General features: G+C 37.1%; 1 protein-coding gene across 2 annotated transcripts in view; it reads left to right on the top strand.

Moving 5' to 3' along the window:
• LOC127618850 (proto-oncogene tyrosine-protein kinase Src-like) overlaps nucleotides 1–19027 on the top strand; it is a 58283-nt gene extending 39256 nt beyond the window's left edge. For both annotated transcript variants that reach the window (XM_052091502.1, XM_052091501.1), the window contains 9 exons: nucleotides 1793–1891; nucleotides 3996–4099; nucleotides 9043–9192; nucleotides 9731–9886; nucleotides 11961–12140; nucleotides 12390–12466; nucleotides 12929–13082; nucleotides 13419–13550; nucleotides 14625–19027. In XM_052091502.1, the coding sequence (XP_051947462.1) occupies nucleotides 1793–1891; nucleotides 3996–4099; nucleotides 9043–9192; nucleotides 9731–9886; nucleotides 11961–12140; nucleotides 12390–12466; nucleotides 12929–13082; nucleotides 13419–13550; nucleotides 14625–14833 (1261 nt within the window). In that variant the 3' untranslated portion in view covers nucleotides 14834–19027. The remainder of the gene's footprint in view (nucleotides 1–1792; nucleotides 1892–3995; nucleotides 4100–9042; nucleotides 9193–9730; nucleotides 9887–11960; nucleotides 12141–12389; nucleotides 12467–12928; nucleotides 13083–13418; nucleotides 13551–14624) is intronic.
• Nucleotides 19028–19772: the final 745 nt, after the last annotated feature.

Raw genomic sequence — 19772 nt, 5'->3', positions numbered from 1 at the left:
CTCACCATTTTGTGGTCAAAATGTCCCCCACAGAGGAAATTGACATCACATGATGCTGGTCAAAATGAAACATGGGTTGCACAATATATTTGTGTGATGATATAACATGCTTTCCATTAATGGATAGAAAATATACGATTATCATCAATGGACATTGAAATGTACCCTCAATTATGGAACGAGCCCTATGCGAATTGGGATGCAGCGTTAGCGTGAGCCATCGTTTTCTTCCCAGATTGTTGTCTAAATCCCAACCTTGCTTTTCTTTTTTATAGACCCAGCAAGGAATCACTGTTTCATGTCCTGATTTGCAATCAATAATTTATTAACATGTGAATTTTGAATGGTACCCTCCTTACGAATAATATATTTGTATTGTGAAATATGAATATATGCCCATTTCTGTGTTTGTGTGTAGTATATTTATACATATATGTCATTGTTTTCACCTGGGTGGTTATGTTTTAGTTAAGTTCAATGACTGTGAGCATTTACTCAAAGGCCTGGAGAGTTTCGTGTTGGGTCTTGCTGAATAAAGTCATGTTGCTTTAGCTCAGGGTGTGAGTCACTGTCTGACACCCCACTGCACACACTAAAACACTATCTATTATTTAAACCCCATCAAGACTCAAAAACAACATCCACTCAGAGATATGATTTATTTTTCAATTATATATATATATATATATATATATATATATATATATATATATTAGTAATAAACAGTCAAAAGGGTAGTTCACCCAAAAAAATGAAAATGGTCATCAATTACATTACACTGGCTCATGCTAATCCAAACCTGAATGACTTTCTTCCATGGAACATAAAAGTAAATGTTATTTGTTATTAAATGTGTACATGTGTCAATTATTTCTGCACATGCAAAACGTTTACATTAATGGTAAATGGTCTGTACTTGTATAGCGCTTTTTTTTAACCTTAGCGGTTTTCAAAGTGCTTTACACTGTGAACTCATTCACCCATTCACACACCAATGACGGCAGAGCTGCCATGCAATGCGCTAGCCTGCCATTGGGAGCAACTTGGGGTTCAGTGCCTTGCCCAAGGACACTTCTGCATGTGGAGTCATGTGGGCCAGGAATCGAACCACGAACCCTGCAATTAGCTACCGACCCGCTCTATCACCTGAGCCACAGCTGCCCCCAATTTAAATAATTGATATACAAGGGGCTCAATTTAAGTTTTCAGTGAATAACAGTGAATATTAGTCTGTTCCTCACAGAAATGTATCATGTGGCTTCAACAGACTTCTAACATTGTGTACAAGTCATATGGACTACTTTTACGGTGCTTTTACTGTACTTTTACTGTACTTTTTGGAGCTTGACAGTCCATGGTTACTATATGCTTTCACTGTATAGAAAAGGGCAATGCGTACATTCTTCAAAACTTCTATTGTTTTATTTAACATAAGAAAGAATGACAAGGGTGAATAAATTACATAATTTTTAATTTTGGAAGAACTAACCCTTAAAATTCATGTTTATGCATAATTTTGGCGTCGATACTTTGTCATTAAGGATTTAATGTATTTTGAAGGGCTTGATCTGCATTTTGATTTCTCATTTCAGGTATTTTAATGCAGGAATAATAGCACAGATGTAATGTCAGGGTGTACGTTTTGGGTGGGTGATATAATTGTTTTGAATGGGTCACCAAATCTGTTTGATGTGAGTCTTGTGAGGTCGTACTAAAGGTGTATCCAGCAGACAGTATTAGTGTGTGTGTGTGTGTGTGTCTGTGTACTTATTATGCATGTGTTTTCTCTTAGGGAGGGTGACTGGTGGATGGCGCGCTCGCTGACGACTGGAGAGAGTGGCTACATTCCTAGCAATTACGTGGCACCGTCTGATTCCATCCAGGCTGAAGAGTAAATCCTTCTCTTTCTCCTTGTCTTTATTTTCTTTGTTGTTCTTCTTTCCATATCTCGTCTGGTTTTGCACTCTTTCCCTCTTTGTGATCTCAGAACCCTCCTCTCAGTCTCCCATCCAATCAGATGACTCGATTAAGCCTAGCATGTGTGAAGTGACCAATAGAACGATTCATTCTGCTCCCTCTCCCTCTTTCCTTCTGATATGACCTTCGTGTTCTTCGTTTTTATACTTCACTCATTCATTTTCTCCATTAGTTTCTCCATCATATCATTAGTTAGACAGAAAATCCCTCCTCATGCCCTAAAGACCCTTAGTTTCCTGAACGACTGTTAGAAAACGTTACTGTAATGCTACTGTTTACCTCAGGCCACTATTGCCAGTCTGTTCATATTTTTAATTATCATCTTGTACTTTTGCCTAATATACACACACACACACACACACACACACACACACACACACACACACACACACACGTTATTGCTCATTTGACTGTGGCATTTAACAAATATACACAAGCACTCCTTTGAAAACATGTAATGACTAATTTTTCCACCCTCGTCTTGCCAGTCATCTCAGATTGACTCTGGAGAAAAGGTACGTTTCAGAAGGAACTCTGACCATGAGCAGCAAAGACCAAACCACAATCTTTCTGTTCTTGAAGGGACTAAATGTCACGGGTCATGAAATTCAAACTCCACCGTTAAATGCTTCTTGTTATTTTGGCTTAAAGACTTGGCTTAGAGTTTTAAAAAAAATCCTAATCCAAGGCCAATATTATCCACTGTACCCAAACTTGGTACGTATTGTTAGACTGTTCTGACGTAGTCTCAAACTGATTGCATTTACGGTTTTTGCACAGCGGGCCACCAAAACCCAGAAAAAATCACATGGAATTACATTGATGGAATGTTCAAATGGGTCAAATGTCAAAAATTCAAATGTAAACAAGCCGACACAAGGTCTTGTATCTGCTTTAAAGGTGCTGTAAGTGATTTTTCTCATGGAAAAGTATGCAAAAAATGTTCCTTCTCCCTGAAAGATACGAATGAAATAAGTGTAGTAAGATATCTCACCAGTCTCTTTACAGCTCTAGATTTGGAAAAATGTATCCACGGACATTGACCCATCATTTTGCTCGTTCTCATTTAAAGCGGATCATTGAGGCTATGATTCATAATGTTTGTCATAAAGTTAAGGGCGCTTTTTTGTTGAATTTGACAGCCACAGGAACAAACTATGCTGCTGTTTTGCTCGGTTTTTGTCTCAAAATGATCATTGGAGGGCGGGGTTTTGAAATGAGGGGGCGTGGCTAATTCAACAGCTCCCTCACGTGAAAGCTTCAGAACATTAAAATCGCTTACATCTCCTTTAACTCTCTGTTTATCTGTTTATATATGAAGAAAATAAAATCCCTTTGAGTTAGGGCTGGGCAATACAGCTAAAAAATGTATCATGGTATAATGTTTCATAATCATTTTTTTTTTCAAAGCTTACACACAGCGGTGTTCTGATGTTGGTCAGACGTAAAGAAACCAAAAAACTGCCACACTGTCGAGCTGACATGTCCTTTTTTAATTCATAATCTCCTCATCGCCGGCAGGCACGGCAGTCATTTTCGCATGTGTCCGTGTGTTCTGATGTCACATGGCGATGGCGCAACCGAACCCCACATCAACGCAACTTGTTATTGTCTGTTTGCGTGTCACTCATAGCATGCTCCTTTATCAAGCCATATGATAGGCTGTTTATGATCCAGGGACGGCGCATGCTTGAGGGTTGTTCATGCAACCAATCTTCATGTCTATTTACATTTGAATGCGTTTAAATGAAACTATCGAGTGTTATATTTAATATTTTTTATATCGTTATCGATAAAGGTGTACCGTCGATAAATACCGATACCGTTGTATCGCCCAGCCCTACTTTGAGTTAAGTTTATATTTCTTACTTCATTAGGCAAACAATTGTTCTTATTTTAAGCATAAATCTTTTTAGCAGTGTTGACATCTAGTTTGAATCTTAAAACCTACAAAACCAACTGCATGGTCTGGTACAGGTGGTTTCTTCTCTTAAATCTCTTTCTCTGTCTCTGTCTAGGTGGTACTTTGGAAAGATCACGAGAAGGGACTCTGAGCGACACCTCTTGAGTTTGGAGAACAGGAGAGGAACTTTCCTGGTCAGAGAAAGTGAGACCACCAAAGGTGAATGAATGTGCATTTGTAATTACTCCCAACAGCTATAGATGGATGAATTGATGGATGGGTGAAGTTGTTGAAATTTGTGCCCGTTTTTGAACCGTTCCCTCTGTCATTCATCTTTACGCTCTCTCCAAACATTGTAAGGATCTCTGCTCCACATTTGGATCTGTATAGCCGAATGTTCCGAAACCTAGTAAGTTGCCTTGCAGTCTATTGCGTACTGTATATAGGCAGCTGCTTTCTAAAGGCAGAAGTATATTTACCCTGTCATGCAAAGTGTGTGTGACGCACACTTTCGATATCAGCACTATGGGCCTAATTCATGAAAATGTCTAAATATACAAAATAATTGGGAGTAATTTCCTCATAAAATGGAGCTTCCTGAAAACTTTTCGCCAGATTTGTGAACGCTTTGAACTCGCCAGATATCCAGATAACATGTGTATGTTAGTGAATTCCAAACGTTACGTAAATATAGCGTGTTTGCACGTTCGTTCACAATTATCATAATCCACGCCCATGAAACGGCATATAAGGAAGCCTTCAAACTCACTAGTAAATGACAATTAGGAAGCTTTTAACATATATGCGAACCGCTATAAAAGGGTATTTTTATTTAGTGCATTCACATCGTAAAATATTGATTTTTGCATACACTTGCTACTAGAAAGAAAGTAAACATAAAATAAAAATAAATGGCTGGATGGCTTTATTAAATTAAAATGCAAACCCATATCAAGAACTTCTGCTGAAAGAAGCAGAGTTTGGGAAAAACTATACTTAAAAATTAATGCAAGCACCAAAGAAACCTTTCTAAATAAATTAAAAAAAAAAGGTTAATTTCACTCGTTTAATTATAAGTAAATTTGTCATTACTTATTTAATTTCACTTCTATCAAAATGTAGTCGTGACAGTTTTTCTGAAAGAACACAACATGTCCGAATCTCTTACGCACGATTTACACATGGTCGGAAGCAGGGATGGAAGGGTTACTTTTTAATGTAATCATTACAGATTAGTGATTACTTTACAATAAATGTAATCTGTAACATAATCCAGTTACAGTGATATGAAAGTAATGTAATCTGATTACTTTTGAATTACCAAAAGGGCACATATGTAAATAAAGTCAAGATACAATCAATATAGTCTCTAAAACTTGAAATTATGCCTTGAATACAAACATATCATGTTTGAGTAATAGTGCTGTTGTAGCTGTTATCTAAGGAAAAGAAAGAGGTTCTCTACACCCTACCAAGAAAACAGAAAATGAGCTGTTAATGTAGAACAACTCAGTATTTTTAAAGAAATCAGGTGGGTTCACTGTCTGCTATAGAAAAAGGAAATTTCTCATAAAGCAAATATAATCAGAACAGATGCTCTGAATTATGTCTTGGTTAACATTAAACTAAATCTGACAGGATATACCAGAGATTCAAAAACACTGCCAAGTGGAATTCTACCATGTATTGCAGTTAGTGTGTATAGGCAATTGTAATTTGCACTGTTCGTTAACGTCAGACTGTATTCAATGGTAGATCACTCATCATCATCATCATCATCATCATCACAGTGAACAATACATGCAATTGTATCGAGAGCCAGCAGATAAATATCTGTGCGACGTGTATAATCCTCACTCTCCTGACCTCAAGAGATGCACTAGCAACAGACACTAGGGGCTGTAGCCTTTAGCCTTCTTGTTAGCGCACACGCCTCCCATGCCGGAGACGCCGAGTGGAGTTCCGTACGAAGCGGGTAAAACAGGAGCGTCACAATGGTGCCGTGACCCAGATGGGAGTGAGGTTTAGGGGGTGAGAGTAACCGTAACCTGCTGATAGATAGCTGTGCAATGTGTATAAACCTCACTCTCCTGACCTCAAGATGTGCACTAGTGACTGACGCTAGAGGCCGTAGCCTTTAGCCTCCTTGTTACCACACCCACCTCCCATGCCGGAGATGTCCTGTACAGAGCAGGTAGAACAGGAACGTTACCCAATGTTGCTTTAGAATTTGGTCAAAAGAAGGTATTTCAGAGGTTAACAGAATCATGCAGCCTACCTTTGCAAACAGCCTTCATGTCTGACGTAGGGTTTGGAAATGTAATATTAAACAATAATGCTAAAAGACAGTATTTCCTGCACTACTATTTGGTTGCACCGCTGAACTGATAATCCTGTCATTATTTACTCACCCTCATGTTGTTCCAAACCAGTATAACCCATATGTGTGGAATAAAATGAGAGTGCATGATGACAGAATTGACATTTTTGGGTGAACTATGCCTTTAATATAATATACTGCCTACGTAGGCACCTCACTTGGTTTTGGAACTAAGCCTTTGAGTGCATAAGGTCAGGTTGTATGTGTCTTCTTGTTGAGGTGGAAACAGAGGTCAGAGTAGCGCTTGCAGGGATGAGAAGAGAGCGAAGAATGAAGTAGGTCAACCCGAAGCCGTGCCTATAACCTTGAGCCATATCTCACTTCATACAGTCAGTGAGGAGGAGGGCGGAGCTACAGGCCACATGGATGGACCAAAATGGCCCAGGGAGAGAGAAAACTATTACATGAGACTGAAGAATAGTCAATCCCCAAAGAGACAGCACAGAGAGAGACCACGGTGGGAACGAGGGAGCAAATGAGTGAATAAATGAGCCTTGAGTAGCGCCCTCTGTTCAGCTCTCTATTTAGGCAGTTACAAAACAGGATTTTCCTTGTTCTTTAGAAATAATAGTTTGATATAGCCTACAATGGACAAATGCTCTTAAGATCACAATGCAAAACTCCCTTTCCAGGTCACCTAGACCATTTATTGAAACTTAAAGGAGTGGTCCTGGTTCATAGCAAGTTATGCTCAGTCAACAGCATTTGATTAAATGTGTTATTCAGAAATCACCATGGTTATGAAATTACAACTATGAGCACATTAGCATGTGACCGCCCATGTTTACATATCAGCCTATTTACTATTGAGCAACTTGGAAGGGGGCTTTGCTACTCATTTCTAGGACCAGACAGCATTGTTTTGCATTGTTTGCACTAATTGTTGGGGGGAAATATGCAGAATTCTGCAGAAAACATGCTCAATATGTGTTAAACAGAGCTAATCTAAGAGTACTACGCTGGGTAAAGAGTAATTACATAGAAAAACATTTTTAATTCCCCAAAGCACCTTTTAGTGAAAAGTTCTTAAAGGGTTCATGACATGAGGAATACAATGTTCTTTGATCTTTTGACATATAAGAGGTAAAACATACTGCAAAATTAGCATTTGTTGAAACCAAGCTGCCATATGACTCGTTCTCTATTTCTGCCACTTTGTGATGTCACACTGTGGTAGACATTTGCATCTTACCGCCTCCACAGCAACACATCAACGCCTACTTTACCTTATTACTTCCGTAGCCCACCCAGCAACAGTGAGATGACAAGAAGAGAGCAGGCCAGTCAAGATCAGAGAGTCATGGGCGTAGATTTGACTTGAAATTGGGGAGGGTGCAACTTGAGGAATTTTCATGTTTCTATTGATCATGGTATAAATATTGGGGGGGCTATAATTGTTTGTTTTGATTATTGGGGGGGGGGGTCCTCCCTGGAATATACACCCCTGCTGAGAGCCAATCAGAACAGTGGGCGTAAACCATCAAGTCTTAAAGGAGAAGTAGCATCAAAACCGAGTGTTACTGACGGAGTCAGAATGAGGGTGGAAAATTATCATGTTTTACAAATATATGACTTTTTTTTTTTTTTGTGCAAAAAACATTACTAATATTATAAGTGTACCATTTTTAAATAATAATCAAAAGTCCCCTTTAAAATAATATTTTTTGAAGAACCGTTGTATAGAGCCGTTCAGCCGTGATGCCAATTTGTAGGCAAACCCAGAAGTCTAATTCGCAATGGGTTCCCTCTGGATGTTCCTATGGGTTTTATATAATGGGGTTTTTGAACTTATGAGTAAACAAAGGTCTGTGAGAATCATTACTTGATGAAATGTGGATGTTTTGTTTGACAACATAAATTACACATATTTATATAATTCAATACAGCTTCAAAATTCACATTTGATTGTATGTAATTTATGTTGTCGAACAAAACATCCACATTTCATCAAGTAATGTTTCCCACAGACCTTAGTTTACTCATATGTTCAAAAACCCCATTATAAAAACTCATCGGAAACTCTTCCAGGTTTGTGGTCTACAAGCTGAACAGTCTTGTCTAAATAACTTTTTCCACTACAAAAAAACCTTTTGTGCAGTGCAAAGGTTTCAAGGGTTTTCATGCATGCCAATGGAAAAACGGAAGTAAAGATTAGCATTAACTTCTATAGCGGTGAATGGAAGACCAAAGCAGATATATTTTTTGCATTCCCATTTGCTACAACAGCAAAAGAAATACTCCACTATTACGTTTCCACAACCTTCCAAAGGTTTACTGTCACTCCCTCAGTTGTTGTATATGAAAACTTGTGGTAGCTGTGGTAACAAATTATTTAAAGTAATTCCAAGGTAATATAATATCTATATATGTATATTAAAAAGTGTGTTAGAATTATGCTGATAAAGCGTAAATGCATCATTGCATTCTGTGAAAAGGGTCCACACAGAACCTTTATTTTTAAGAGGTTAGTCAAAAGCAAAGGATACTTTATATATACTGTATAAGTTTTAAAGGTACAGTAGCAAAAGCAGCCTGTTGAATTCTATGGATCAGAGAGAGGGTACAAAATGGTTGTGAAAAACCAAATGATACAATTTTTGTTGCAAGAAACCTTGACTAACTTTATAAGTGGAACTTAGAAAATAAAACGTAGATTATGGTTTCACCGCAGTAACTTGGACAGTTTCCAAATCTGAAACATTTAGGCCGGAGTATCTTTTTCCATGTCTACCAGACCCATTGACTCAGTTCATTCCTCAAATCTTTCTCTCTTTCTCTTTAGGTGCCTACTGTCTTTCTGTCCTGGACTATGACAACGTCAAAGGCCTAAATGTCAAACATTACAAGATCCGGAAGCTGGACAGTGGGGGATTTTACATCACGTCACGCACACAGTTCAGTACGTTACAGCAGCTGGTGAACCACTATCGTCGTAAGTTGTTTTCTCACACAGCATCCGCTCTTGTCTGGGTGTGCATGAATGAGAAGTGATACAGCCTCTTAGTTCTTGAAATGAAAGCTTGTGTTTTTGCAAAGTAGGAAATTGTAGCCATGTATGGTGGGTAAAACTATAAATATGGAATTGCATGCTAAGTTTAACTTTTTTCCCATGTACGTACATAATGGATGTACATAAACCATTTGTCACTGATGTAAAAATGTTTAGCCGCAACAGAGCCTCTCATGCATACTGTTGCTTTTTCCTGTCAAAATGTTTGCTCACTTTTTCAAGGATATTTTTTTTTCTTTTTTTTTTTTTTAAATATCAGTGTAATTGTCCTGCAACAAGGTTCATACTGTAAAACTATAATGCGGCACTTATGCCAAAAATTGTTTCAAAACTAGGTTTAAGACTTGACTTTGATTTGGCCTTGAAGATTTAAGACTTTTAAAAACAGATGAACGAATACTGTTGCAGTAACATTGCAAACCATTTCACAGCTAACATTAATGCCTTATCTCTGTCACAGAACATGCAGACGGTCTGTGTCACTGTCTAACTGACGTGTGTCCAGTCCTGAAACCTCAGACTCAGGGTCTCGCACGGGATGCTTGGGAAATCCCACGAGACTCTCTGAGATTGGACGTCAAACTGGGCCAGGGATGTTTCGGGGAAGTCTGGATGGGTAAGACTCCCTTAATCAAAACTCAAGCTTTTTCAGTTAAAGGGATAGTTCACCCAAAAATGAAAATTCTCTCATCATTTCCTCACCCTCATGACATCACAGATGTGTTTTTAGAAGAATATCTCAGCTCTGTACGTCTATACAATTCAATTGAATGGTGGCCAGAAATTTGAAGGTCCAAAAAGCACATAAAAGTAGCATAAAAGTAATCCATATGACTCCAGTTGTTTAATCAATGTGTTAAGAAAGGATAACGATAGGTGTGATTGAGAAACAGATCAATATTTAGATCCTTTTTTACTATATATTTTCCTCCCTGCCCAGTAGGTGGCGATATGCACAAAGAAAGATTTATAGTAAAAAGAGAATTTAATATTGATCTGTTTTTCACCCACACTTATCATATCACTTCTGAAGACATGGATTTAACCACAAGAGTAGTATGGATTACTTTTATGCTGCCTTTATGTGCTTTTTGGATTTTCAGAATTCTGGCCACCATTCACTTGCATTGTATGGGACCTACAGGGTGGAGATATGTTTCAAAAAATCTTTGTTTGTGTTCAGAAGAAGATGTAATACCCATCAGGGATGACATGGGGGTGAGTAAATGATTAGAGAATTTAACATTTTGGGTGAACTATCCCTTTAATCATTCATCAGAGCATAACACATATCTTACGTATTGATAATACAAGAAATATGCATTCACAATAAAGACTAAGCTTGTTTGTCAATACCCAAACTATACTGTTGTGAACTTGCCTACAGTACTGTAGATTTAAAGGGATAATTCCATTAAAAAATGAAAATAGTCAAAATAAATTGTCACTCAAAAAAACTTTTTTTTCTTCTTGGAACACAAAATGAGTTATGTAGTAGAAAGTCCAAGCTGCTCTTTTCCATAGAATTTCAGTAACACTTTATTTTAGGGATCAAAAATTAGACTTGTATAATTACACTTGTAAGTGACTAGTTATGGACTTGTTTGGCGTTATAAAGTATTTATTAAGCCTTTATTGCCTGATTTCTTGCTTTATAGCCGCTTTACATTTGCTTTTGTCATCATAACAATTAATTTATTAGCTAAAAACAAAACATACAGTAGCTAGTATGATGCAAATGACATCCTTTATATGTTCTCAGTACTCTGTGTACATGTGCAGCTTATAAGCATAAAATACAGACAAGTATTTCAGCAACGCAGGGAAGGTTAGGGTTAGGGGTTGGTGTAGGGTGACTGTGGGACTCTAAATAAACACAATAAACATGTTGGTACCCCTATGCTGTATGGTACTATTTAATTAGGGGTGCAAATAGCATCTAACACTATTTGCACTTAGTGTAAAGAAGATGCTTTTTGTTGCTATTTACACTAAGCCAAAGTCTCTGCCTTCTATACAGTGTTTGTTTTATACTTATAAGCTGCACATTCACACAGTGTAATGAGAAGCTATACAGGATGTATTTTGCACCTTACTAGCTATTGGTATCTTATGTTTTTACCTAATAAGGTCATTGTTAGGCTATTAGAAATCAAGGCTTGATGCATACCTTATAATTCTAAACAAGCCCGTCACTAGTCGCTTATAAGTTAAGCTATTAGTCATTAATTGCTGTCTAATTTCTGATCCCTAAAATTAAGTGTTACCACAATATCTGTCGTCATATGCTCAATATCTTGCCCTCCGGGTTAGATCTTAAATTACTTTTCAATAAAGGCATTAATGGAAAGGAGGAGGCGAGAACCGGCTTGACAATAGAAATAATAGTTTAATAAGCAACTTAAACAAAAAGACAAACACACAAAGGTGTCGGACAGCTGCCGTAAATCTCTCTCTGTCTTGGTTGCACTGCCATCTGTGGTCGGCCTTTATCCCTCTCGAGAGCTAATTAGCCTGATTAGGGGCGGGGTGTGTAGCATCACGACCCGGCCCCACCCTCCGCCCTGCCACACTTTCATACTTGCGAATTTTAAACTTGCCAAGTTCGCAATAAATGCAGACATTGTTGTTCACACAGCTTGAAGCGTTCTTATCGTCTGAAATACCAACTGTTTGTTTTTACGTGTCAGGTACGTGGAACGGCACGACACGTGTGGCTATTAAGACTTTGAAGCCTGCCACCATGTCTCCTGAGGCCTTCCTACAGGAGGCGCAAGTGATGAAGAAACTCCGTCATGAGAAGCTTGTGCAGCTTTATGCTGTCGTCTCTGAGGATCCTATTTACATTGTCACTGAGTACATGGGACAAGGTCAGTAGTGCTGAAGTCACTCTGCCGTACAGAGATTCAGATAACTACATTTGGGTGACTCACGAAACCTGTTATAAACATGACCAGGTCATGCTTCTCCCCAAATATCAAAGGAAAAAATGATATATATTAATGTGTGGATGTACAGTATACCTAGATGTGTTTTTGTGAGATTCACAGCTTATTTGTGAGGTATGCCATTAAAAAGGTGTGAATGAAGATGCCATGGTGTGACTTCTGTGTTCACAGGAAGTCTGTTAGATTTCCTGAAAGGTGACATGGGGAAAATGTTGCGGTTGCCTCAGCTCGTGGATATGGCCTCCCAGGTGCTACACATTTTTATTAATACACTTGCATACAATTAACTAGATTTTATAGTTAGGAATAGTTTTGCATGTGCATTGCATTTCAAAGGCAAGCATTGCCATTTTTATGGCTTATATTTACAGTTAGGGATTTGAACAAACCTGTTGTGGACAATAACATGGGCAGAAAAAGCCTGTAGATTTACATTGAAGGAGGGATCTGAGCTGAACTATGGAACAGAATATCATAGAGACTTGGGGCTGGGCTCTTTTGTCTTGGGCTAGTTTGCAACTTCGATACCTAGCCATCCAGAACACCCTAGCAACCACATAGCAACACTCTAAAAAACACTCTCACGTGGCAGTGAGATTTGCATATGCAAGCACCACTCACATTGTCTGTACAAATCTAGATATATGCTGAGGATGCTTTAGAGAGCAGCACTGAGGCCGGCAGGATTGTAATGCATGTGTTATCCTCAGATTGCCTCTGGAATGGCATACGTGGAGAGAATGAACTATGTGCACAGGGACCTCAGGGCTGCCAACATCCTGGTGGGTGATAACCTGGTGTGTAAAGTGGCTGACTTTGGCCTTGCCCGTCTCATAGAGGACAACGAATACACGGCCAGACAGGGTGAGGAATATAAATGACTGAGGAATTTTTACAGTTAATGTACATTTATGCATTTGGCAGACATTCTTATCTAAAGTGACTTATAGTGCATCCAAGCTGTACGTTTTATCAGTATGTGCATTCCCTGGGAAACGAACCTGTGACCTTGCCGTTGCTTGTGCCATTGCTAGTCTCTTTCTTTAAATTTTCTCCCTCTCATTTTTGTCTTTACACCAATTACTTTAAGTCTTTTATTTCGTGATTTTATACTTAATGCTGTTTCGTTTTATAAACTTTGGCCTTAATTAAATCAGTTTAATCCTTATGACATACCTCTATTAATCTTTATTTCAACAGGAGCAAAGTTTCCAATTAAGTGGACTGCGCCAGAGGCGGCATTGTATGGCCGCTTTACCATCAAATCTGACGTGTGGTCATTTGGGGTCTTACTCACTGAGCTGACGACAAAAGGCAGGGTGCCTTATCCAGGTAATACTGCTTTCCATCTCTCTAGTTCTTGTCATTTATTAGGAATAATCACTTACCAAAGAGTCACTGGTTTTAGTTTATACTATAGTTTTCTAAATGCTGAACATAACAAGAGAGCATAAATTACTGTATACAATTTTCCACATAAATCCAGTGCCAGATTTTCATTTAGAGAATGACGAAGTTCAATGCAACTGGAAAACATGAAAGTCACAAAATTGAAACAACTAAACAAAACAAAATGACAATTTTCCACATAAATCTAAAAACAAAACAAACAAAATTGCAAGTTATTCATAAACAATTTTCCACATAAAACCAATAAAGTATGTTGCAACTAAAAACAAAATGACAAATTATTCGTAAACAATTTTTCACATAAAACATATGAAGTACGATGCAACTAAAGGAAACAAAATGATACGTTATTTGTAAACCATTTTCCACGTAAAACTAATGAAGTACAATGCGACTAAACAAAACAAAATACAATTATTCATAAACAATTGTTCACATAAAACCAATTAATTACAATGCAACTAAACAAAATTATATTATTCGTAAACAATTGTTCATATAAAACCAGTGAATTATGATGAGACTAAACCAAATTTGTTTTATTATTCGTAAACAATGTTTCACATAAAACGCATGAAGTACGATGCAACTAAACAAAATACAATTATTTGTAAACAACTGTTCACATAAAACCAGTGAAGTATGATGAGACTAAACAAAACTAAATTACAAATTATTTGTAAACAATTTTCTGCATAAAACAATGTCAGATTTTCCTTCAAAAGAGGACGAGGACAAATTCAATAAAGTATGATGCAACTAAACAAAACAAAATGAAATTTGTTCCATATAAAAACATAGAAGTTCGCTGCTATTAAATTAAATAAAATTACATATTATTCGAAAACTATGTTCCACATAAAACTAATGTAGTATGATGACACAGAAGTATACATTATTCAAAAATACATTTTCTGCATAAAACGAATGCCAAATTTTCATCAGTCTTGGCAAACAGCTTGTGTCTACACTGTTTAAATTCTCTCATCTTCTCAGGTATGGTGAACAGGGAGGTATTAGACCAGGTGGAGCGTGGTTACCGGATGCCCTGTCCCGCAGAGTGCCCGGACTCCTTGCACGAGCTCATGCTCACCTGCTGGCGTAAGGAGCCCGAAGAGAGGCCGACCTTTGAGTACCTCCAGGGCTTCCTGGAAGACTACTTCACCTCGACTGAACCACAATACCAACCAGGAGAGAACCTCTAGAAAAATCCTTGAAGAACCAGCTCAGTGTGAAACCATAGACACTTGGGGGCTTGCAAATCTTTTCACATGTAACCGAAAACAATATTGATCCGTGGAGGCATCCGGCTGTGATTCCACATTGCAGCCTCTGTTCAGTACAGCTGCCTTGGTTTTAAAGCAACTTATTGGGTTTTCCAATGATCTCCCTTGCATCACTCCCTGTTATTATTGTTGCATGATATTTCACTTGGATGGTGTTTTCATTGCTATCCAACTGAAAGCAAAAAGATCTTGCATCCTTTGACAAATTGCATCTCCATCCATGCAACTCCGCTTTTGCGGATAATCATTGTGAGTCTTCATTTCCGAGGCTCTGTAACCAGTAGCGATTGATCTTTTGCTGTTTTACCTTGACCTCAATGTACCGCCACCTCGCTCCTCCTAAACCCTTTGAGCGGATGCTCCAGATCTGTCACTCATTCTGTCTTCTCCTCCCCCCTTCAATCCATCACTTCTCTTGTTCCATCCCATTTACACCCCCAATACTTCAAGCTCCTTTCGCACTGGGGTTCTCCATAAGTCTATGGCCTTGTTCACTGAATGCTGAACAGTCAACTGTATTCCGTGAAGCCTAAAGAGACACGTCAAAGGGACGAAACTTGATAGCAACATCAGATCTGAAATAGGGGCGACAGCACCTCTGTTGGGAGGCAACTGTGGTTGTAGTAATACGTTCCAATTAATGTCTTCCAATAGAAATCCAGGGTCTGTATCTGAACAAACATGATATTTATGCCTTTAACTGGTAAATATTACATTTTGGTTGTCCCACTGTTTCTTTCTTGTATGAAGCTGGATCAACTGGAATAAAGAATGTGATTGGCTGATCACTGGTCACATGGCATCTTGGCTCTGGCAGATTGGCCGAAAAAACCTTCAGACTGAAATAATCAAAATGAACCTTTTTCCTATTGATATGGATGCATAATGAGTTAGATAATCGTAAATAATGTCGTTTTCATTTTATATAATATATATAAAAATAACTCTTCTAGTACTCCACAAACAACTACTGATATATAGTCAATTTCATTTCAAGCAGATTTGACTGTATGGTCCTTCTATGTGTGCCAATGCAAATGAGAAAAACATTATTTTGTACTGTTTTATTATGTATAAAATGTATTTTTATTAATGTCTTTTTTTGTATCAAAGAGGATGATCATGCTTTGTAACTAGAATTTAAAGGGATGGTTCACCCAAAAATGGAAAATCAGTCATTTATTCACCCTCATGTCATACGTTTATGACTTTCTTTTCCTTTCGTGGAACACAAATGCAAGCATATTTTGACTTCATCAAGCTTTAAATAAGCACAAAACGCATACAAGTACCATTAAAGTAGTCCGCTTTATAATGCATGCGCTATGTTCCAAATCTTCTCAAGCCATGCGATAGCTTTGTGTTAGGAACAGACTGAAATTGAAGTCATTATTCATTGAAAATCTTCCCCTTCTTCCTTTCGAATCTCATTCACATTTCTGTGAATTCAAACTTGGCACATTGCGACAGGTTATAAGGACACACAAGAACCTGTGACGTTTCGCATCACTGATGTCAAATTTCAAAGTATGAGATCAAAAAAAGAAAGTTAAATGGGTTTGAACAACATGAGGGTGAGCAAATGATTTTTGGGTGAACTATCGCTTTAATTATCGCTCAAGAATATTGTTCCAGAGATGCTTGAACTGACTGACTCAAATCTCGTTAAATGCTTGAATTTCACATGTTTTGACTTTTAAATATGTTTTGGCTTTTGGAGACAAAATCAGATACACACAATCAAAGTTGCCAATATTTTACACGCAAAAACAGCACCGCTTTGTCTCTTTCTCTGAGATGAAAAGTGAAGCTGGGTAACAATCTCAAGTCTATTGCTAGTACTTCAATATATATAATATATTCTTTATAGAAACTCACTGTAATGTCCCACAAAAAGCCATCAACCTGATCTGTCCAAAGCTGGTTCTATCAGGAAGACTCGCAGACTTGAGTGATATTTAAGAAGACATTTATTTGATGAGTATAAAACAGAAATGTAATGTCTCTCTTTGGGGTAGGCCCCATCTGGCGGTGCAAAGAAGTTGTACTCGGAACCGTCATATCCTGCCTTAGATAGGAAGCAAGGGTGAGGAGCCTAACCCCATACGGGACGGGGCTCAACTGGTGGTGGTGGGGTGGTGGAGGTTGCCGTGTTAGCAGTAATGTGATAGATTGTGAGCAGACTTATAAAGCAATGGCTTACGTGTGATTGCCTGGAAATTACCCAGCTAATGGTGCGATGATGTACAGCTGCTAGTCTTCCCGCTAGAACTACGCTGCGCTTACATTTCATGTTAGAATCGTGTGTTAAATGATGGTTGTACTAACATAACTGATCTTAGGTCAGCTTTTACAGAATGCTTGTTGACAGACAGCATGACAACGGTCACGTTTGGCCATGAAACATGCACAAAAATAAATTAATCACTGTTGAGACAATGTAGAATCAAATGGATTTCAGTTCAAATGTGGGGATATTTTGTACTGATATGATAATAATGGTTTGGAACTGTGAATAGTTGGTTAAGACAGGTCCTAACAAGTTGTTTAGAATGGCATGCAATCGTGGTACTTTAGTTGGTAGATATGATCTCCATTGACGCCTGTCAATGTTACTGTAAATACTTTCTTATGGTTACTGTAAATATTCTTTTCATATTTATTCATCAGGTTTATGATCAGCAGATGTTTGTTTCACCACTCAAGATCAGCATTATGTGTAGACGTTCATTCCTGTGCGAAAAAAACACAAAAAATAACAACTTTGAGATGCAATGCAAATCCTGTTTTTTTTTTAAAGAAATGCAACTGTAAATAATCTTTAATTAAAGCCACAGTTGCTATTTCAATACCGCATAGAGGCCGCCAATCATGATACCGCAAGCCATCATGTGTTCTGATTCGATCAATATGGAAGCCCGTTTACGCCACATGAATTTTTATTCCATAATTCTGATTATCTCATATATATATGACTTTTAAAATTGGAATTGAAACTTATCTCATAATTTAGATTTTTTTTATATCTAGTAATTTACTTTTTGGTCTCATAATTTACTTTTTATCTCATAATTATTCATTTGAATCTAATAATACGCATTTATTTCAGAATTATGACATCTTCGAATCTAATTATGACTTTTAAAATGACAATTATGATCCCATATTTGTGACTCTCATAGTTATGACTTTTAAAAAAATACAATTATGATCTCATAATCATAATTATGACTTTTAACTTTCTCAGAATTTAGATTTTTTTTAATCTGCTAATTGACTTTTAATCTTAATATTTAAATCTTAATAAAAAAAATTATCTTGTTAAAGCTAATTAATGATTTTATCTGTTTATTGTGATTTAGTATCTCAAAATTACCACTTTTCCTCAAAATTAAAATTACGACTGAATCTAATAACTATGACTTTCCGATGCACAATGTGGCTGAAGTGAGCTTTCATAGATCTGGTCTTTTCGTCACCATGTATTTATGTAAAATATTTCTTCACAGTTTCATCTTTTACAAAAATAATTATTTCTTTATTTCTGACAGGAAAAATGTTTTTATCAGCGTCACAACTTTTAATTGTAATTAATCTGCTGTTGAATTTGACAGGAAGTCAAATTATAGAAAAGTTAAACTGCACTGTACAGTATGCATCACTGTAATATAATATGAGTAAACTAACAATATTTGGTGATGGATTATGGCATGTTGTTTGTCCTCGCTTATGACCTTGGAAATGACAGCTTACATGTGATAGAACTGGAGCAAACAATGAATTAAAGCAAATCACCACATATAATAATAATAATAATAATTAAAACTAAAATCTTACTTTCATGGTCAGATCTGCAAGTAACCACAATATTAGTGCAACTCCATCTAATCTCTTGAGTATTCAAACTATGCAGTTGTTTTCTATGAGTTGCCTCTCCATATTTTAACCGCAGTTGTTCCGATTTTAATTCCAGGTACTTGTTCCCGTCCCATTGTACAGTTCTGCAATGACCTGTTTCAAAATAAGAAATAACACTGAAATGAGATTTGTACTTTAAACAAAATGTATGACAAGGTGTTATCTTTTTTTATAAGTGCAATAAACTATGTTTAGAATGGATTTTTTTTCTCATCTTTTTTTTGTGAGTATGCTCTAATTTTATTTTCCTTGACAGATTAGTGATTATTAGCGTGGTTAGTTTACAGACCTTGTTAATGGTTTACAGCTAATGTTGAAGACCTCACTGTTTAAAGTAGGGTACATTAAATTACTAAGGAATGCTATGGTATTATGAGAGGATGATATTGTTTTATCTAATGCAATGACATTCTTTCATTGTTTCATTAGAATGTGAAGTGTACATCTAAATAAGCATACAAATGTAAAAAAATAAAATTGTAAATACAAAGACATTAATGGGACCATTTTAAAAATGCAGTTTGATCCCATTGGGCTTGTTAGGGCTCTTTAAAGAAAGGAGATTGCATCTAATTGACCTTTATGTTTGCCTATTAACCCAATACATAATGGGATATTCTTCAAATACTCTAAAAGTATGGTAATGCATCTATTATAGAGACTGTTTTGATACTTTTGTAGTTTGAACTCAAATACGCCCTTAATGACAACTGAAAGCACACCGTGTATTGTCCTCTGACGCCATCTGTTGTCATGTTGAAGTAAACTCCATTATTATATTCGGGTTAATCATTGGAAACCTTGGAAAATCCAATGTTACAAAATCATTATTTGAGTAATCTTGAATATTTGACATGTGAAGGATGTCACGTGAGGATAATAGAAATTAAACCCACATTGTATTCACTCAAAATGTATTTGTATCTCCTTTTGTTTCTTA

This window comes from Xyrauchen texanus, chromosome 25 (assembly GCF_025860055.1).
Source record: "Xyrauchen texanus isolate HMW12.3.18 chromosome 25, RBS_HiC_50CHRs, whole genome shotgun sequence".
NCBI lineage: Eukaryota > Metazoa > Chordata > Actinopteri > Cypriniformes > Catostomidae > Xyrauchen > Xyrauchen texanus.
This window is presented reverse-complemented; position numbering and strand designations above follow the sequence as displayed.